The sequence below is a fragment of the Notothenia rossii genome (genome assembly GCF_949606895.1).
Source record: "Notothenia rossii genome assembly, chromosome: 7".
Lineage (NCBI taxonomy): Eukaryota > Metazoa > Chordata > Actinopteri > Perciformes > Nototheniidae > Notothenia > Notothenia rossii.
Window position 1 is genome coordinate 14582287 of NC_136905.1, and position 22923 is coordinate 14605209.

At 41.1% G+C, this 22923-nt stretch overlaps 1 protein-coding gene across 2 annotated transcripts; it reads right to left on the bottom strand.

The window, feature by feature from the left end:
• Positions 1–20735: 20735 nt before the first annotated feature.
• On the bottom strand, positions 20736–22908 carry bola1 (bolA family member 1). Of its 2 annotated transcripts, none has more exons than XM_079692038.1 (2): positions 22788–22908; positions 20736–21628 (listed from the first exon to the last, which is right to left on the bottom strand). In XM_079692038.1, the coding sequence occupies exon 2, from the start codon at positions 21586–21588 to the stop codon at positions 21220–21222; it is 369 nt and encodes a 122-aa protein (XP_079548164.1). In that variant the 5' UTR covers positions 21589–21628; positions 22788–22908; the 3' UTR covers positions 20736–21219. The 2 variants fall into 2 exon arrangements, with proteins under 2 accessions (XP_079548164.1, XP_079548163.1); XM_079692037.1 differs by having other exon boundaries at positions 20736–21695; positions 22788–22868.
• Between the last annotated feature and the right edge of the window lie 15 nt (positions 22909–22923).

Genomic DNA, 22923 nt, shown 5'->3' on the forward strand with positions numbered 1-22923 from the left:
CCTAATTTATCTTAACCATGATCTATTCCTCAACCTAAACAAGTACATTTATTTCCGTTTACAAAGTTGACGATGTGTTTAAAACGTTGACCGTTGCACAACCTACAGGAAGGACCAGTTTGGCCATTTAGCCAACTGAAGCAATGTAACCAATGTAATGGCAGTAAAACTGTCCCTTTTACATTTCTTAAATTTGGTCCAACAGATAAAAAAGCAACAATCATGAGAGCAACAATTTTGAGTTGGTCATTTATTGGTTGGATATAGTCATCAGTAGATGTTCAGGTTGCAATGTTTAACACATCTAAAGATGTTTGGTCTGTTTAGGCTAAATCTAAAACTCGAACATAGTTACGTGAACATATTCTAAATGACCATATGAACGTTTTCATACAGATCAACTTTGTTTATTTACTTGTACTGATGGCCATTTAACAAAAGAAGCTGCAGTATTTTGTTTAACGTATGGAATCAAGTTACGTGACATACCGTATGCTTGCTGTGAGTGTTTCCCATATACGAGACCCTGTATCCCAAAATCCATCTCTAAAATCTCTCTCCCCTCCACCATCTGACCGCTGCCATTTGTGCATTGTGTGTGTCCGGCATGACTGCTCTCGTCATGTTCCCCTTTGATTGGCCTTCACACAATGTAATCAGTGTTGCAGCTGTCTGAAAAGGCCTCTTGTGCAGTATCTGAGCAATGCCGATCAGCCCGATGCGTCCACAACTTTGCTTTTAGTTCCATTCAGGCTCTGTGACAAACGGCAAACTGTCTGTGAGCATGTGTCCAGCCACTTGATTTAGTGCTTTGTTTGACTGCACTGGCCCTTTTTCTGAATGTCGCCTCCGTCTTGTATGGCCTTACTGTATAGGTCAAAATTGCCATGGCCGTAAGCTTGAAATTTTAATGTACAGACAGATGGAAAGAATTGTCCCACTGTGTGTGTGAGTCATTTGATGTACCTCTAACGCACAAAAGATGATTTATTTCCTAATTCTCTGTTTTTTGAACATGGATGAAACGATTGAGCGAAGAATCAATGAAGATCATCTTTTAGTCTAACTGCACAAATGTAGTCGCCAAAACATAACTTGGAAAAAATATAAGAACAATGATGTTGGTAAGTTTTCAATAAAAGCTTTGTTTTGAGACTTATTCTACTGTTAAAATTGTGTTTGATGGTACTTGGTTCTAGACGGTTGTATTTATGTGTGTTGATTTTGGAAACCACTATACAAATCATGCAAGATCTACGGCAACATCACTGTTTGAACCAACATTATTTTCCATTTCAAAATGTGGAATAAAGATCCAAGCGGGAACGTTTCAGGGTGGTGCCATGTGGTTTGAGTTATATTGTTAGCGAGCGATGTGCTTTTAACTAGGTATAACTCGATGGTGGACCCCTAAACTGTAGCCAATCCATTTAGACAAAGCTCTCTTGATCCTTTTCTCTAAATCCTCAACCGTGCCTGATTAAATGTAGACGATTTTCACGCCTGTGCTTCGGAGGCCGCGAGGACTGAATGGCTCTTCACAGCACGACCACAGTGTGCTGTCACTCCAGCAGCCCGAGGAGGAGGAAGAGGAGGATGACCAGCAGGCTGGGAAGGGACACGTTTGATACTCATGTCCAGTTTTACACAGACTTTGTGATGTGTAAATTAAGTCACCTGTCATCACTAGATTTCATTTCGTCTTCAAATAAAGAATCAAAAGAGACCCTGCGCAAACTTTTCTGAAATGATGCGTCAATTAAAGAATGATGTAGCATCCCAGTGGAACAAATAATACATCTTTGATTGTTTTCTGTCCACTTCATCAAGGACACATTATGCAATCAACATAAGAGCTGAGCAGAAATCAACATAAGAGCTGAGCAAATAATAATAATAATATATAAAATGAAGTTTCATTGACCTTATTGGTCCCTTTTCCAAAACCAGGTCCTGTCCTAGTATTTCGTTCTCCTCTATGGATGATACCTCAGCTGATCGCTGCAACGAGTCTGCCGTGAAATCTTTTTTTAACGCGACATTAACTGAAACCCTTCATTGGCAAACAGGGAAACTTTTCAAATGGTGACCTTGTTCAGCTTAGTGTACAGGATAGTTTTGCTGCATGAATAAAAACTAGGGCTGTCAGTCGATTAAAATATTTAATTGCGATTAATCGCACATTTTTGATATTTTTCTAAATGTTCCTTAGAGGAATATTTTTCAAGTTTTGAATACTCTTATCAACATATGAGTGGACAAATATGCTTTATGCAAATGTTTATTATCATTTGAACAATGACAAATATTCTCATGAATATTAAACACATTACAAATATTCGCCTCAATTCAACCTGGAACCTCTCATACAATAAAAACATGTGTGCATGAGTTTGGACAGAAAAGGAAAAAGGAAAGCATAAAGAGAAAACCATTAGTTTGTACTGCTGCACCCTTTCTGTCAAATTAACATTCTTACTATAGCGCTGTCAATCGAGCCGCTCCACACACACAATAACTGATTTAATCTTATCAGCCTTACCTCTTTACATTGAATTGAATTTACAGCGTGTGTGAACCTGATTTCTCCTGATAACTTGAAAGCATCTTTGATTAGCTCACACCTTCATTTGTATTTGTCTTTTGACATTTGATACTTATTTGTTTTATAATTTTATCGTATTACATTGATTGATGCATCATTGTAAATTCGTATGTTTCTGACTAACTGTTATAGTTCCCATGATGCATTGACTTTTCTCACCTCCCCGATCTTTGTTTCATGAGCCGTTTCAAAGGAAAATAACCCAATTACTGGCAAATCCAGTAAATTCCTTCCCCCAGATCAGTCCAAACAAAGCATTACTTATGCATCACTTGACTCCCAATACGTGAACCTTCGGACAACAAACTGCCCCCCCCCCTCTCCCTCACCCCCCTCCTCCCTCCTGCAAGAGGGTGTTAAGACCTGTCCATACTATCCCAAGGGAATGCTGGGAAAGGAAGGCCTTCACATCTGTCCCAAGCCTCGAGCGGAAAGAGTGAGGGAACGAGACGGAGACGGAAACATTCCTCCATCCACGAGGAAGAAAGAAAGAGAGAAACAGAGAAAGAAAGAAAGCAGGGGATCAACAGAAAGTAGATGAGGAATAAAAGAAAAATTGAGAGCCGTTATCATTGACATCAGAAAAGAGATGGCGAGAGACGGACTGAAACTGAGTCATTTAAAGACGGAGAGATTTGGTGAATGAGAGACGGACCTTGTCTCCTTATGAAGCCATCCATCACTCCTTCAATAGCCCAGTGGGCAGAGGGAGGGAAGCAGGCCCCCCGGGCGCTCCTTCAAAAGGCCGGGAGGAGAGGAGGGAGGAGAGGAGGACGGCTGCAATGTGCTGGTGGAGCTGTGATCTTTACCTCCCTCCCTCCTGTGAAGTCAGCAGGGAAAGTGATTAGGCCTGCCTCCTCCTCCTCCGCCTCCTCCTCTTTCTCCTCCTCTTCCTCGCCTCAATGCTGGATGTAACAGTTTTGGGCCTCTCAATGAGGCCTGCTGCTAATTTCTTCACCTCCCTAATGTAGCCCTTTATGTCTTCAATACACAACGTTTACACCTGCAATCCACAATCTGATGAACTGCTCTGTCTCTCCTTTTCTTTTGCTTTTCCTGTCATTTTAAAACTTAATGTTAACAGAAACAAAATTTACAATTATTTTAGTTTGTGGCTTTTAATTAAAAATACATGCAAGATTTAGATTTGACTAGAAAAAATGGATTACAACACCAGCACTATATATACTATAATCTCAGTAATCAAACATCGGTGTCAAAAAGAAGAACATTTCAGGATAAATCAAAAAGTGTATTTTCACCTCCATGAGGAGAGCAGAATATTAGAAACACCAGAACTATGACCTAAAAAAAAAAAAAAATAGTAACAGGGTGAAAAACAAGATTATTGCATTGCATTATGAAGAAGAAACGTTTTCATTCAAAAACCAAACCATCTAGAGAAAAGGACATTTTCATTTTTAGGTTGTTCTATGTATAAAAAAAACTCCCCAACGGGAGTGGGAATTAATATACAAAGACAAATATAATCTGCACTATCCCTGAAAGATCCCTAAAAGCCTGAATATTGACCCCAAAGCATATAAATAATATCATCACATTGACTAAGAACCCATCATTCACACTTATTTATGGCTGACAAGGTTTTTATATAAATACTAAATATCCAAAAAGTCTTATCTTATTTTTGTGAAGCCTAATACATCCAAACAAACATAGAATTTAAAATGGTATACCATTTGTTTGTTTTTTTAATTGTCAAAAACTAAATTAATCCAATTAAAATGATCAAAACATCCTCATCACTTTTCTATGCTTCATTTCCCTTTTCAACATTTTGACAATTCAATTTCCCTCACTGCCAACAGTATTGATGCAGAAATGAGATGTAAACACACTTTCACACTGGGGTGTGACAAGTGTGAGATGTTGTTGACCCCTGTCTGTCCCCTCTCGTTCTGTTAAGGTCCCTTAACGTTAAGGTCACAACCTAGCAGTTTTATTGGCCCTCTAAAGTCATCAGTGCATTGGGATTGGATGAAAGCCCTCTAATGGAGTCAGTAATTGGTCCAGTTTATCAGTTTATTAGCTGCTCTGGCTGTGGGAACAGCTTTGACGTATAAAGTAAAGTATACATCATTAGCAGAGAACCAGATCCTTTAGTCAAAACAGAGTTAGCAGGATGGCATGTTGTTTGAATAAAGTGTAAAAAAAAAGTATTTATCAGGTTTGTTTTAAGGAAGAGTGGGTAAAAGTAAACATGCAGTAGACGATAAAAACAGATATGTATAGGTTCTTTTGTTTTTCAACTGCAATCAATGTTATTGTCTATAATTTACAGAATAGTTTTGCATCTAAAAACACGTCAGCAATCAACTATTTACTTTACATTCCTTCACAATTTATTGCGGTAATCTTAATTATATTTACTGTCTGATAACTCTATGCACACTCACTTTCTTTTCCTAAACCTGCAGTTGTATCGGTTGCAAATTCAATTTCTAACTTAAGCTGTCATGGAGATATATTGTGTCCTGGTGGCTGTGTGGAGCTCAGAGGAGTGACAGGCCGTCAAAGGCTCTGTCCACGACCTCCAGTAAAGAGGGAAGCTTTGGTCTTTCTCTCGGGTTCCCCATTATCTGTGTGACCCATCCCCTTAAAACACTTCGTACGAGTGAAAGGTCCTGACTCGGCACTGAGCTCCGTTATAGATGTCAACCTTTGCTATTCAACCTGCACGCTCGTACACCCCCACTGCAGGGTGAGGACACACAAACAGACAGACACCTGCATTCTGCATGCAACGACGAAAGAGACAGCAATATGATGCAAGCAAAAAGGAAATCTGAGGTGTGATTTTGACACACACACACACACACACACACACACACACACACACACACACACACACACACACACACACACACACACACACACACACACACACACACACACACACACACACACACACACACACACACACACACACACACACACACACACACACACACACACACACACACACACACACACACACACACACACACACACACACACACAAAATTGAGGTTTCAGGAGGAACCTAGTTCTGGATGAGCCGTCAACAAAGAAGAGGAAAACAACTGTATAAAAGCCCCCCCCCCCCTCTTACTCACTCACCATCCCTTACCCTCCTCACCCACAGACTCCTTTCTCCCACTGACCACTGCTCAGAATTGCCCCCTCACCCCTGTGACCCCCCCATTGGGCCCTTTCACTCCGTGACAATGGCCGCCGGGGGCCGTGTTATTTGAGGCACTAAAGAGCCATCCCACCCGCCCGCCCCCAGGACAATGCCCTCCCCCGCTGAGAGCTTTCTTCCCCTCACCTCCCTAATGACAGGTTTCATCCTTTCTGCCCTGACCCCCGGGAGGGACTCGGCTCCCGGTTTGGCCCACCGCCTTTCTGCCCGCTGACCCTCTCCACCAACAAACCCGCCTCCCGCTCACTAATACACATACACACACTTTCACTCTCTCAAACGGACTGTGTGCACATGGAGAGGGTAAACAAGTATATTATGCAAGTAATGTAGCTAAAGGAATACATCACTCCGAAAAGTCCATTTGTATTTTAATGACTCGTCCCCCGTTATCTTGATCTTTTCCCTGACATGCCACCACAATTTCCAAAGAATTCCAAAAATGCGAAAAATATTGACGAATTGAAGTTAACGGAGGCCAGGTTTAACAACAGCAACACTAGACAAAAACATCCATTTACAAACTCTCACAAAACTCGTGCAGTCCAAGTCTCATTTATCCATATGCTCACCCGCTTCCAATTACATTCATTTTGATAAAACCTTAATATTTGATATAACTTTGCTCACACTGCCTTCAAGCTACTCATCCAATTAGAGTACTGTAATTCAGTTTGTGATCTCTTGAATTATAAAAAAGTAGTGCATGCCATTCCTAAAGCTAAATCTTGCAGATGGTTTAATTTCAATAACAGTTTGAGCCTCAAATGTTTCCAAAAAAGGAAAGATTTTTAGTTTATTACATTTTTTGGGAATGAAAGTTGACTTTGACTTGCCATAATCAATTATGTTTTTCCTTTAAACATGATGCAGCAGTTTTTTCATGTTAGTTGCAAATATCTGGAAACTGCTTTCCTGTAATCTCTTTATGACAGACGCCTCCAAGGGGGGTGATGGGAAAAACAACCATAAACATTCTCTTTCAGAAGTGTTCGTACACAGCACCACGTACCAGCTGGTCTTAAGAAGTAACTGATACGTCCCTCTGTTTGAATCTGACTGGTCACTTTTGTTTTGCCTTCCACCAACATTGTCTTCATACACAAAGAAGACAATTTAATTCAATAACAACTTATGGGCGCAGCAAATTCTTGGTTGGCAGGTGTCAGTTAAACATGGCATTAACATCTCCTCCAACACTGTTTGACAGTTTGTTTGTGGCATAATGTCAAAGAAACTTCTCGTCGGGTATGCCAGAGGTTGAGGAAACTTGTCCTCCAATCTTTAAATACCTTCACTTTCTGAAATCCTGCTAAAGGTTTCACATTGGAGCACAAAGCAGCCTGTTCACCTCATTTAACCTCACTGCGCACATAGCTTACGGCATATAAGAACCTTCTCCTCTGTTTTAATGATTCAACGCCATCCAAACGGGACATGAAACACACTCAACACATTAAGAGCCACCCAAACTTTAAATTCAAGTAAGGGAAAACACCAAAAACTCACTGAGACATTCTTCCATGACAGCAGCATTATTCCCCTGGACAGCGTGTTAGAGGAAACTTCTAAGTCATCACTTACAAGCTGTCAATCAAAAGCTAAAATAGTTCACTGGTTATTGATTATCTGAGCCTGAAGCAGAGAAACACCTCTCCTCACAAGGGAAATCAATCTCTCTGCTCTCATGTATTGTATGTCTTTGTGATGATGATGTGTCATTGTAAAAGAGGCCAGTTTAGCAATTAGGCGTGTTGCAGGTTAATGACCTCGAGAAGGCAAAGAGGAGGTGTGTTTTCGGTTGTTTATTAATGACTTATTCATTGAAGTTGTTAATTTTTGTTGAGTTGTGTTCTAAATTGTTCCCGTCCTGCACAGTCACAATGTATACTTCCTGATTCTGACTTTAAGTCATTATCCCATTTTAATCCTGAGTAGTTATTTCCTTTGTTGGGTGTTACAGAGGCCCTATCCTGGAAAAACAAGGGTGGGTCTAAATACAAAATGCAAAGCCATTAAATGTCAAATTGATATAGAGTTCCATTCAACACATAACCGTACATCAGGATTTCATACAGAAATCAGATGCTCTTCATAAAACCGCTGCCTGATGATAATACAGACACAGTAAGACAAAACCACTAACCCAAAAAGAGATACTCATTGGCAAAAATGAAAGGATAGTTATACTGGGTGAAGTGTGGATTTGTAAAAAAAAAACATCAGGCCAAGGAAAAGGGGAAAAGTTATATTGTTAAAAAGAGAAAGAAAGTAAGCCATACTCAAATAAACACTAGTGTTCTGCATGCATTCTGATTCCTCCATGATGGCTTCCTTACTAGATTCTGAATGTCTGCACAAAATGGTAAGAAACAAATCTTTCACTTTCGGTCAGTATCAGTATCTTAGATAGCGGTCCTAAAGATGAATCGGATTAGCAGGAAGCTGCTTAGCAAAGTCCATCTGTGGGCAAATCAAAACATTTTATTCTTAACAATTATTTTTGTTCTAAAAGCTTCTTGATGAAGTGATTACAGTGTACTCTCAAGGCTTATTTGTTAACTACTGTAGCTTGTAAGCTAACGACTAAAGCGACATGCTAACGGTAATCAGTCAGAATAGCTCCCCAAGCTACTTCTTTGATTTTTCCTGTACTGTTTTATATACTGACCCTGATGTTTTGTTTTGCAGGATTGTACATCGTTTAAGAGTTCACAACTGTAAGCGGAATATGCCTAATGAGCACCTTTGAATTGATTGGATCCCAGTTGCTTCTAAGGGGATGATTCATTGATGCACCACAATAGGACGTCCTATATTAGCCCATACACGATATTGTTCAAGCTGCAGTTTGGGTCAAAATGGGTCAGACACCGGTAAACGCGGGGTTAATCTAAGCTCTTCCAGATGTACCAGCCAACTCAATGGGTCTGTGAAGGCTCTAGGAGTGTTTACTGTCTGAAAAATAAATATCATGCAGCACTGTGTCAACACATCTTGCTATATCAGTCTAATATTCCAATTTTTAATGGTGAATTTTTTTTCTTTATGTTTGTCTAAGAGTGTACCACATTCTGAAACTAAAACGTATTGTTTATGTGTGTGTAGCTCAAACTCCTCTGAAATACTTTTGAAACGCCTAAAAGAAAAAAAAACTGATCAACCAGTTAATCAAGAATGTGTATAATTGGCATTGACGCTTAAATGAACACGACACTAAGTGTTTGGAGAAAGAGGAACGGAAGTGCAGGGTGAGTGGAGATGGGGGTGTCGCTGCTGCCGGGCGTTGAGGTGGAGAGAGGGCGAGAAAAAGCAGTAGCTGTGCAGCAGTGACATGAAGGTGACGGGGTGTGACCGGATGAGCCATCAGACTGCAGGGCGCACATGTAGGAATCTTTCACTTTCTCACACACACACACACACACACACACACACACACACACACACACACACACACACACACACACACACACACACACACACACACACACACACACACACACACACACACACACACACACACACACACACACACACACACACACACACACACACACACACACACACACACACACACACACACACACACACACACACATGTTTTTTTTTTTTATTGGAAATGTGTCTTATCCATTGAATAACGCTTATTAACTTTTTATGGTCCTACTGTAGTTTGGTCACATGGCTAAATCAGTCAAGCGGTATTTTAACAACCCTAAAGATGTTTTTATAACTTAAATATTAAACCTTAAAAAAAAGTATTTATTAACCTTTAACAGAGACATGTTTAAAGCCTCAAAACATTAAATGAGAAAACACTTAGAAGTCACTTTAATGTTTTAGCTCATTTGTAACCACCGGTAATGTATAAAAATGCTAGGTAAATCGACAATACAGCTTCTGATGGGTGAGGATATAGACCAGGTAAAATAATGTTTCACAACCTAGCAACCTACATTTCATTCTTAATGGTTTATCACTGATCGTTTCATAAATAATTCATTCTAAGTTCAAATCAATCAAGCCACACAAACACAAATTACTGAGACTGCAAGCTCTATACCAGCATGTAATCACAGTAGACATACTGTACTGGAATGGACATGCGTAGTCCCACATAGGCAAGCCCAAACAGCCCAACACACACATGCATTATGCACACACACACGCATTATGCACACACACACACACACACACACACACACACACACACACACACACACACACACACACACACACACACACACACACACACACACACACACACACACACACACACACACACACACACACACACACACACACACACACACACACACACACACACACACACACACACACACACACACACACACACACACACACACACACACACACACACACACACACACACACACACACACACACACACACACAGAGCAGTCCTGCCTACCTGCAGCATCTGTGCACCATTCGATTTACCTGCTGCGCATAAATGCAATTCTTCCTCAACATGTGGTCAGTTTGATAGTCGTGTCCTCAAAACAACACCTGATGAAACTACCTAACAACAAGATGCCAACAGAGAGCTCATTAAACTGAAAGCATTCATACAGCCTCGGCTTGTACATCAGAAACTTTCCTCAGGGTGTCAGGAAGTTCACTGAACCAAATCTCAAATGTATTTGAAAAATGTGTTTCTGAGCCTGAGGTCAGGCTGTTAACAAGGCTGGAGTTTGCATGCTCAGGCAAATGTTATTTTATAGAAAACAACTCAACTCAAAACATTCACAAAAATACCTCAACTCAATAAATCTATGAGCCTGCAATGTCTCCTAAAAATCAAATTAGCATACATGTAGAAGGAAAACTGCTTTGTTGATGTTGTTTTAGAGAAAATGTATATTACTCAATGTATTACCTGTGTAACCAGCATTCTTGGTGTAAGTCTACAGGTGGGCGTGTCATTTAAAAGGCCTTTTATGTACTGAATGTATCTTCCAATGCCACATATTATGCCCATGTCTTCACTACACTCTACTACAACCTACTGCTTGTCCACAGCTCCTCCCTGGGGGGTCACAGTGGCAAGGGGAGAGGGATTTCACGCTTGACCTTCCCCACACAGCTTTGTGAGCTCGTTCGCTCCCGCCTTGATTCTCTTGACCTACTTGGTCATCCCGGAGCAAGCCACTTATAATACCTTCATCTTACCCAGCAGCACGCTCTCCCTCATACACATCTGTGCCACACATCTGTCTGTTGCTTCCTCCGTCTGCGGGGCTCGGTGGCTTCCGACTGTGACTGATGCGGACGTTAGGAGATAGAGGTTTAAGCCCTTTTGTGCCAAATATTGTTTTTGACCGCTTCCTGAATTCTGGGAAATGCATTGCGCTCTCCAGCCCTTCTGTTTGTTATTTTTTAATCCAAATCTCTCATGATCTCTCGTGTGTTTTCACGTGTGGAGGGCTACCACTTTCAGGCAAATTATATGGAGATGACCACCCTGGAAAACACATGCAGTCCCTGAACAAAGGATATAATCATAGAGAGGTACTTTCATTTGAACAATTACACTCAGAATTTATATTAAAAAATATAAGGCCTGTTTGCCTTTGGTGGGTCGGTATGATGATCTAATATAGTATTTACAGTAAATCAGCAAAAGGAGCAATCATGCAGCAAATACTCAACCGTTCAGTCTCTCTTTGTACCAAGCTCTGGGGATTCCCCTCCTTTTCCTAATACTTTCTCACCCTCCCTTACCCCTCTACACCCCCAGAGGAGGTTGATGGAGCGTCTGCAGCACTCAGCGGCATCCAGAGCCTCTTGTTTCTCCCCCCGGCGAGCACCACTTAAGGCCTCCTGTCTCACACTGCAGCCCCGCCAATGGTTGGAAAGCATTTTCTACTCAGATGAGCGCAAACAAAGACATGCATGCGCGGGAGCGAAGGAAGAGGGAGGAGGAGGAAGAGGAGGCAGTTGGTGTGTTTGGTAAACAGCGAGAAAGCCGAAGGGAGCGGCTACACGGGACCAGAGGAAGAGGGGAAGTGGAGGAGAGGGAACACGAGAAGGAGGACAGAAGGGAATCGTACGCTGAGGTATGACTGAGTCGGAAGCCGGTAAAGAGTTGAGTAAAGGAAATTGTAGGGGGCTTCCCTGTCACAATCCTCCGTTGGGCCGATCACAAAGGAAGGGGAGGGCACACCTGGCACTATACAAACACATATGTATACACAGACACACAGCTGTACATTGTGCTCTCATGTGGCACGCATGCATTGCAAACCATTACATAGATAGTACCTGTAGAAAGTGCCATCAGGTGTAAGATGGATCTAAAATAGTTACTGGTCTGGATACCAAATACTGATCCGATACCAGTGTTTGATTATTAGGATGTCCTTTTTTGTTTAATGCAACCTCAGGATTTACTTGCTTTCCTAACGTTGTCATACTAAATGTAACAAATAAATACATGGATAGGTTATTTATTATTAATGGAATAGTCATTTATTATTAATAAGGCAACTTGGTAAAAAATCCCCAAAACAACAGGAATCACAATTCAAATGTACAGCTTTTTAATGCAGCGACGAATGAGTCAGATCTTTAGCAATTAAACGGATTCAGTTTCTGCCCAAAATGCAACATGGGTGCATCTCCAATGTTTACAATAACCACAATTCCTAAAAGGCATTGCTCCTGCCACTACAAACAGGGAGAGTGTGCACACCCCTTGCACAACGACTAAGCTCTTCAGAGTAACCCTGAGCTTTGTACTAGTCTGAGGATATGAGTGTAGAATCCAAAGATGACAAAGTCCTCATATCAAAGCCCACACACTCCCAATTGACCCAGTGCTTCTCCCTGACCCCGTTGTTTTATTCAAGCCCTAATAACTCTCCTAATTAAAGCCCCTACCTATTATTTTTTCTCCCTCCACTACCCTGTAAAAGGCCTGGGTTTCAAAGTGCTAATAAAATAAACTGAAGGGGGCCCATTTCTTTATTTGTATGTGTGTGAAGAGTGTGTGGGAGAAGAAGGCAGGGAGAGGAGGGGGAGCTGGAAGGACAGAGGTTTTAGGTTCAGAGGGGGGTAAAAGAAACAGAGGTCAGTTGAAACAAAGGAGTGCGAGACCCCGAGGTCAAGCTGCCTGGTGTCCACAGTCACCGTGCTGGCGTTGTTGCAGGGCGAATGGCCCCGCTTGTATAATCGCCGGGGTATGTTTTGTCCACGAGTGTAGGATAGAATATATCACGGCGCCGCTGACAGATGAACAATAGATCACGTTTTGTGGAAGTCCGAGTGGAGCCTTCGCCGATCCATTAAGTTGGCTGGTACATCTGGAAGAGCTAAGATTAACCCCCCGTTTACCGGCCTCACGTATGGCTGACCCCTTTTGACCCAAACTGCAGCTTCAACAATATCGCGTATGTGTTAATATAGGACTCAAAGACGCCCTATAGCCGGCATCAATGAATCATCCCTTTAGAAGCGACTGGGATCCAATCAATGCAAAAGTGCTCATTCCCAGCAACTCTGTTTGAAAAGGAAAAGGGAAACAAGACACTACAACAAAGCATGCCAACTTGCTGATGTTTAGAAAGCAGGTTGAACACTTTTACCGTTTAAGTTAGTCCACGGATGAAGAGAAGTGGATACAGCGTTAGAGACTGGGCCTACATTTATTCCTATGAAAGTAGATCAGTGGTGCATGAAGACAAACACCTTGAAATGTTGGGTATAAAAACACATCCCAACAAAATAATATAAACGGAGAAACGGAAATAACCCGGATATCATTTGGTTGCCACCACGAACATTGGCTTCAAGTGCGGTGTATTACTGGGGGCTTGGGTTCAACATATTAGCATGCTAATGTTAGCTTATTAGCACAAGGGGTAGCTACACTGATGTAATGTCATTGTTTTTGCAGGTATTTGGTCATGAGCTAATGTTTCATTACAATTCATCCTCAGAGGAACATAAACACGTTTTTATCAAATGTAATAACAATCGTCACCTCAAAACCACAAATGTCCACCTCTTCGTGGAGTTAGAGGAAGTCATTGGATCACTAAAGTCACTTAGATGAATTATCTAGGAACCATGAATGTCTGCAACAAATTTCACAGCATCCATCCGATAGTTGTTAAAATATTTCAGTCTGGACTAAAGTTGCGGACGAATACACACAGCGACCCCCACGATCATCTCTACAAAATGAGAAATAATAACCAGCACAAACATTTATGTATGTCATCTAGACCTAGGGTTCAGCAGGTGCAAAGGGAAACCACTGCCTGCAGGAGAAAACCTGGTGCTAATCAATCCTTTTTTTTTATGATATTTGAAGTTGAGCCATAAATGTGCTCAATCTCTGTTAACTCTCCCTTTGGTTTTATGATGATAAACATGTCGTAGTGGGAGTTTATGAGTGTGGCTGGGTCTTTCTGCAGAGACTATAAAAAGCAGCTATGTGAATATTATATGCTTCATGGATGTGCTGCGTGTTCCTATGTGCTGGCTTTCATTCAAATACCGCAAAATATTCTAAACAGTGGTGTTTGAATAACTTACAACCTCTTGACTAAAAACATCAGCACTGAGTAATACCCAGGGGGAGAAGCAATAACATAATATGGTGATATGATAATGGCTCCAGGCTGCGCTTGAGATATAAACATGATCATATAGGGTGTTGAGTACTCCAGGGGGTTAAGTGAATGTAATCCTCGTTGAGACTCAGAGCTAAAGAAGGAAGGAAAAGGGAGGCAGAGAAAGTCATGTGTCAGGGTTCAGACGTGAGCAACTGGGAGCCAGAGAGAGGCTGAGGGGAGATTCGAGGCAATCGTTATACTAAGAGAGGGCTGTTTGAAATGCTGAATGAAAGTGAATAAGAGGTCAACAGAAGTGTATGAAGAGAAAGATACTTAATAAGGTATTACATGCAACATTTCCACATTCAAAAAACGACTAGACCTATGCTAATATCTTGTGTAATCCAGTTTAAAGCCGCATTTGTTCACTTTAAAGATCTTTGAAAACTTTTTTAAACTGGTCGTGGGATGTCTGACTCTTCGGTTATCAGAGAATTATTCCTGCATTTTATTTGCATCGCTGTGGCTTTTGCACTCTTTATTTGCACTACTTTTTTCATTTTAAGGCATTAAGTATATGTTGCACTGTTGGAGGATCATGGTTCTTCAGATTCTTCGTGCCAACGACTATGCCGAGTATGCTGTTTACACAGTTAAAGAGGAGGAGGCCTTTGCAGATAATTCCGGTCCTCGTAAAAACGTCCTGAAAGACAAACAATGGAGGAATCCACACGGAGAGAATCTAACTGCAATGACGACAGTGCTGGAAAGGACCACAACTCCCATGATCCCACACTATACGTCACCAAACTCCATCTTCTGATATTGTTTGATTAAGTGAGCCTAGAGGGATACATACATATTCTCGGGCAAAGGATAAGTGTGCAAACGGAGTCATAGCTTGCACAGATGTGATTGACAGCGAGTGGGAGCGAGGGGGGGTACAATATGAATGAGGTTCAAAGCTAGGAGTGGAGTGGGAAGATCACAGAGCAAAAAGGTTGAGAGAGGGTACAGAGGGATCTCAGAAAGAAGGCCTTGAAGAGCCTTATCTGTGACCCATCTGTCCTGACATGCACACTCCTCTGGTTAGTGCCCTGGAGGAGGGGGGGGGGGGGGGGGGGGGGGGGCTTTGGAAGCAGCGTGTCAGTGACTGAGTGTGCAGGGCTTAGGGCTAAGGCCTTGGCCTGTGCACTCTGGCCCGAAAACCAGCCTAACCAGCCCTATGCCTTAACACCCCCAGGAAAAAACTCTCATGACTTACTGCTGTGATCATGTGATTGACTGAGCCGCACAAGAGGAACAAAGAACACACATTAACAAAAAAAGGCTGTCACACATCAGTGAAGATACAGATGTTACTTTCTTTGACAATTAACTTTTCATCTGCGCTGTCAGCTGATCCGTCACAAACTCTGTCAGTGGCGTCTCTTTTTTTTTGGTCATTTGGGGAAAGACACAGGATCACCAGATCGGCAAAGGGGCTGTCTGATGACTGTGTGTGTGTTCAGGGAATTTTTGGGGTTGTTAAAATATGTGTTATTGACCTTAAAACAAACACAATAAATCAGATACGTCGGCAACTTTTATTGTTGCCGATGAGTGACCCCCGAAACTATGAAATTCCAAAATGTGCTATCACTGTTATTCTTATCCAAAACGTTATCACTAGCTTTACTTCTAGGAAGGTAAAGGGAGAAATGAAAACCAGCTGCCTAGTTATCTATACTTTCAGGGACACTTTAACCTCCTGAAAGTCATATTTGGGTTATTTATTTCAGGACCTGTCGGAAATCATTCATCACAGAACAGTTGGCCCATTCTCATCATAAAATGAATTATTTGTGTGACTATAAAGATTGTATTTCTCTAGGGTTGTTTTAACTTATTGACTTTCAGCATTTTATAAATATTATATTTTGTAAAATAAATTGCAGGCACTTTTATATACATTTAAAAAGTAAAGCTTGTTATCTTTGTGTTATCCGTCAAGCTTCAAATACAGATGTTGCATCAGAATTTAGACCCCATTTTACACTTTTTCATTGTAGTCTATCCACTCCACTCCAAAAAAGCTGTAAAGGTCCACCAATGATTTTGTATTTAATCGTGCCTGTCCGGACAGTTCTTCTGTTACAAAAGCTGAAAGAAATAAAGAACCAATCTAAGCATCACTAATAATAACACGTCAGTTGTGATTTGGTATCAGTTTGTGAGGTCCTTGCCAGTTCCCACCCTAAATGTCCACGGCAAATATGTACCAGTCTCAATAGTTTTGCATCAAACCCAACCTCCTAAGATGTTTGACTTTACTTGCATGTAGAGCACACCTGGGAGATTTACCATAATGAATACCTGATGTAGTGAAGCAGTTAATTCCGCCTATAAAATAACTCCCTTCCTCCTTCCTGTGGGCCCCGGCTGTTGTTTATCAAACGAGGTAACGTCCTGTCATGTGACCCCTCCTCCCTCCCAGAAACCCACCTGTGTGGACTTTTCTCTTAATCCCTCTCTAGCCCCCCAACCCCCCTGCTTCTTTTTGCTGTGCGCTTTGAATACTTAGACTACTGAGTGTAACTAATTCTCCCACACAAGGATATTGTCTTCTCTCTATCTCTGCTTTGTCCTTCCCTTTCAAGCTGGCTATTCACTGATTTCATTAGTTTGCGGTGTGGTGTGAGGGAGAGTTTGCCATGGGGGGGGTTTCCCAATTAAAACGCCTTAATAGCCTATTACCATCACCTTAAATTCAACTGTGTTTTTTTTCTACTACACAAAATCCGCTAAAGATAAATCACAGGACCAGCGTGGGAGCATTTAAAAGCCATTCTTATATTAATGAAATTTAACGAGGAGTGATGGATTTGAGCTGCATTAGAATGATTTGACTACAACAGAGAGCAACATGTAGTAGTCACTATTTCAATATTACAAGGACAATGCTACTTTTCGGTTTTCTTTATGACACACCAATTATATTGTGCAATGATTGAGCATTAATTGGGAGACACCTTAGGGTTGAATAGGGTAACATTTGTAACTAATACATATCATAAAACGCATTTTCTGAAATGTTATGTTTGAATGTGGAATTTAGCTATTATTTTAGTAAATATATAACGGGATGAACATTGATATATTAGAGTCAAAGAGTTGTATCTCTTCATATCACTTCAAATCCGAAAGTTACTATCAACAGCCATAAATAACCATTTCCACCATGTGTTCAGGAATACAATGAGACATAAACTAGGCTATGAGTGATATATCAACAAAGGCCTCTGTAAAAGCCTTAAGAACATCGATAGGAATGAGACTGGAAAGGTTGGTGTTTGTGAGTGCTACTGAAGTGGAGATTTCTGAATGAAAGCATGAGACAAAAAGAAAGGAAAAAAGCCCACAGATCAAAAGTAAAACATGTTTTACTAATAGATATCACAAAATGACGTTTTGAGTCGATAATTTACTTTTTGGTTTTACTTGATAAAAGTTTTTGGATAAAGATTATGCAAATTAGACATAATTTAGCCCGAAACTATGCAAATAAAATAAACACCTAAAAGCGGAGTGTGAGCTTGTTTTCTTTTACCTAAAATAAGACGATGGAGGCTAAAACCATGCATTTTAAAATTGGGCAATGCATAAAAAAAAAAAAAATGGTATTGCCTACAGCGCCTTGCCCGAGATAGTAAAAGTAACGATTGTTGTTCCTAGTGGGGGTTTTAAATGAAATGTGTTTAACAGGCTGCTCTTCCTACACACATGCTGCACAGATCCTACAGCTGACCACAGGATGAAGTCCCCTGGGATGACCAAACCACCCTTTCTCAGACACCCATTTGTTGTACCCCCCCCCCCCCCCTCCCGATGGATGACCCTGCAACCAGCAGGGGTCAGCTGCGCAGAAGGAGACCCCCCCCCCCCCGCACCCCTGCCCTCGGTCCGGAGCCGCGGCGTAAATCAGCGGCTGTTCATCGCGGGAACCCTGCCCTGCCCGAGGTCTCAGCCCAGCCTGGCACCATCTGTCCCGGGGCTCTGACGCAGGAGCAGCGCTGCCAAGGTGGGTTCCCACTGACCTGCTGTACCCACCAGGCCATATGGAGCAGACCTGGAGACAGATCCATCACCACTGCAGACTGGACATGGTGGTGAGGGGCTGGCTGTACATCTACTGTACATCACATCTCTATGAGCTGAGGGTGGGAACATTGAGGTTAGGTAGATGAATAAGAGGATATCCTTACAATAAAGTGAAAACCATTACACCAACTCCATGAAAGTGTAAAATGTAATGTCAAAATAAATGTGGTTTACTGCTTATTAACATTAATTTTATAGTTGTTTTAAATCAAATTACAATTGTCCATTGATTAATGTGCAGAACTGCTAGTACAAAAGCTACATCTGGCCATTTTGCAGGTAATGGAGTATTTCTACATTGTTGTATCCATACTTTTACCAATAGAAGATCTGAGTACTTTGTCCACCACTGGTTAGTCCCAAAATTAATAACAATTTTAAACCAACCCCAGTTGTAAACGTGCCATTACATTATGGAAAATAAACTATAGATTAAAAATGAACATCTCGTATCAGTTTTTTGTATGTATACAATTAAACATGTCATAACACAAATTGCTAATTATAACTAAAACTACAGATTTTTAAAAACACTGACGCTCCTTCAATAACATCTTAACGCGCATAACAACGGTACCTGCATAAGAAATCCATAACATAGTGCAAAGAGTATTAGAATTACACGGTTAAGTAATTCAACTTTAAAGTACTGAAGTGGAAAATAGCTGATGAAGAGAAGCAGCACTTTTAAAATGGCCAATGTAAACTATCACAGTGACCAATGTTTCTCACAGACTGCCCAAACAGGTACAAAAACAAACGTAAGTGGACGTTTCTCCTGATTAGACTTTAATTGCAGAGCTGTAGGCTAAGCTCAAATTGCTTCGTTTCTTTCCAAAAGTATTTGTGCAAATAATGTCGTCAGCATCAATTGAAGTGCAGCACACTAAAAAACAGACAACTCCATGAAGCACAAGTAAATTAGAGCACTTAACAAAATCCACTTCTGGCCCAAACAAGTCCCAATCTACGAATGTGACCTGAGCGACCCCTGTTATTTTGCTGTATAACTGCCACAGACTAAATACATGATGTACAACTCACACATGTAAAACAGCCAAACCTTTTAAGTGCAAGACAAGTCTATGCACTCCACCTCATCACCCTTGACGACTTGACGTCTTTTCCCTCTTCATCATAACAGCACCTGGACTTGTGACACGTAAATCTTATGTGCAGAGACAGTCTGCGAGACCCCGGGCAGAACAGCCCAGCTTATTGCTTTCTCCCACAGCCCGACCTTGCTTCTTGCCCCCTCAGGCCTGGCTCTAATGGGCGAGCAGGGGTCATAAAGTGGTTGTGTTACCGTTTTCCTCTTTCCAAACCAGTGACACCAGTTGTTCACCCTCCTCACGAGGCCTTTTGTGAGGCTTGACAGGCTGTCAATTCCAGGCGGAGGATGATTGTAGAAGACGACACGCATTACCTTGAGGTGACACCGCATTCCACTGAAGGCCTGTCTTTATGAGCTAACAATAACTTTGAATAGCTTTTGCAGCAAAGCATTAAAAGTTTGCTTTGGCTCAGCGGTGCGAGTTTGGTGCCGTGTCATTCTTGTCAAATCTGGAATTGTTCTTCAAAAGTTTTATGGAGGAAATTCATCTGGCAGATGTATGATTATTGGGGTAACAGATCTTTGTTTTTTAAGATTCCCACAAATGTTTTTTCTTTACGGATTATTTTTTGTCTCGTCACTCTCACGGGTTTGAGGAATGATGTTTGGCCGTCATCAAGGTTTGAGAGAAGGACAAGAAGACCTTCACTGTGACGTATATAACCCCGAGACAAAAATACACACACACACACACACACACGAGTTTGTCATTCTGAGAACAAGCGCAAACTACTGAACATTTTATACATTTGTCTTCTGGCTTGGTTTGAAATGTTATGAAACGTTGAACAATATTAAACCAATTAATATATTTGAGCATTGATTTATAATGTTCTAGATAATAATATCAAAACATTTGAACCAATTGATTACAAAGACAATTGTTAATTATGGTGTCCTCCATGCAGTGAACTAAAACCTTTGATTTTAAATATCGATTTATTTAGCTTTATAAAATATATTTGGAAGCTGAATTTCACACGTTAGTCCTAAGGGTAACTTATTGTATCACTCAATTCTCATTGTATTTATTTATAGACTACATGTACAATCCAGATATAAAAATGAAAAACTGACTGAAACATTTGCAGGTGAATAATGAAGACATCTCTTTAATCGGCCAACTCGCCCAATCCAGTTCGTCACATAACGTGAGTACAGACTGCCCTCGTGTGTTAAGCATGCGGTACTGACATTAAACTCCAAAGCACATGCATCACATGTCAATTTCACGAGGCATCAAGAAATTAGAACCGAATCTAATAACTTACTATCCACATTTACTAAAACAGGATTTTGAAAACTTTAGCGCGACCATTTTCCTAAATCCAGTGCCACTGCGACCTGCATATCTTTTTGCTATCCACGGATTTAACCTCTATAAACAGATACACCGGATTGGATGTTTATGATTCATATTTTATTGTGATAGAATAACCATAGAAACAAATGTATGTATTGAAATCTGTAAGAGAATACTGACTGTCATTCCATTGATGACAGTTCTCTTTGCCTCGAGTGCAGCATTCACCAGCCTTCTTTACAGTTCAGTCCAACAGCTTCATGAGTCCGACTCTCACTCCCGCCCGGCCTTCAGTTTCTCCTCCACCGTGTGATCTCCCCTCGAGCCTCCCAGGCAAGGTGGACTTTTGGCCAAAGAGGGATTAGTCCCCCACTGCTCAGGAGTCTTTGCCTGGATAGCCAGTGCATGAACGCAGCTACTCAACTCTTCCTTCAGAGCCTCATTAACCAGACGGTGACGCTTTATCAATGGCAGACCCTCAAACTGGGAGCTGACCACCAGGACGCGGAAATGTGATTCTGAGCCGGGGGGCACGGCGTGCATGTGGCTTTCATTGTGGACCTCCAAGTGGTCCGGTGTAAGTTGGTCGGTCAGCTTGGTTCTGATAGACCTCTCAACGGGCCGGCTCGGGTCTGGGTCCATGTGCGGTCTGAAGTGGGCCAGAGGCCGGCTTAAGGAAAGACTGGTAGAGACGGGCCGAACACAGCGGAGAACAGAAGGAAGCATCAGAGGCAGTGGCAAGAGACCACCTATGAAAAGCAAGATGGGTATGAATACAGAAGATGTGCGATTTAATGACCAGAAATATATTTATTGTATGGAAGGCATTTTGATTTAATAAAAAGCTTTGAGGTGCTGCACTGAATGCTTTGTACTATAGATACCCGAAATGTAAGAAGAGTAAATAGATTCAGGAGAGACTAAGTTTGATCAGTAGATATATAATCCTAAAAACATTATAGTTGAGAAATTACAGCAGAGAAGAAAATAAATCATCCATTTAAACCTTGTGTATTTGTCTTGGTTTGTGTGGTTGTATTTGAGGTCATCCTGTTTTCCAACTAAGCCCGTGCATATCAATCATAATGGCATTGGTTTCATTTAAAATCTGAAATAAATAACAGCTACATCAAGCTACAAAAAAAGGTATCTACAATTACTTTAATAATTGAATTAGAGCAAACATTTTTCAGTTTTCATCTTCTCAAATTGAGATGATTTGTTGCCTTTGTGTTTTACGTTAAGAAATAAATAGTGATACATGTTGGTGGGGTGGCCACTCTTCTCTTGCACTTATTGAATTGCAATATATAGTACAGGTGTGGCTATTACTAAAGTTTACATTAATTATCGGGACGGATCCATGTGTACCAGAGATTTCAATACCACGGCAACATCTCTCAAAAATAATCGCGAGTCAATTACAACCTGCCATTCGCGAACATGTTCTATTTAGCTGGAAGTTGAGCTAGTACATTAGCGTGTAGATCAGATCCATAGAAAAGCCTCGCGTTTGATAACTAGAAAGTCTGTGTTGTCCACACAGAATGCATCTCATCACACAAAACTGCAATGATGTTTTTAAAACTGGTGCCACGTCTTTTAATGCCTTTCAATTTTAGTTGTTGTGATAGCTAGGTAGCTTAATTCATCCTTGTTTGTTAGCATTAGCCGTTAGCTCTCATAATAAACATCACACAAACAATACCTAAGAAAAATGTGACTGTCAGCGTTTTTAAACCGAAAAGCTCCATACACGATAATATACCATATATATGTGTTTATTCATACATTTTATCTAGTATTGAAGATAAAGTGTAGTGTGTTTGTGAACTACTCACCTTGCTAGTGAAGTCAGTTGCTACTCTGGTACTGTGACGCAACACTCACCGGAAGTGCCAGAACACTGGGTGGTGTAGTTTTTAAGCCTACGTAGTCCTGTTGCAGCTGAAGGCATCTTTTAACGTTTTGTAGTCT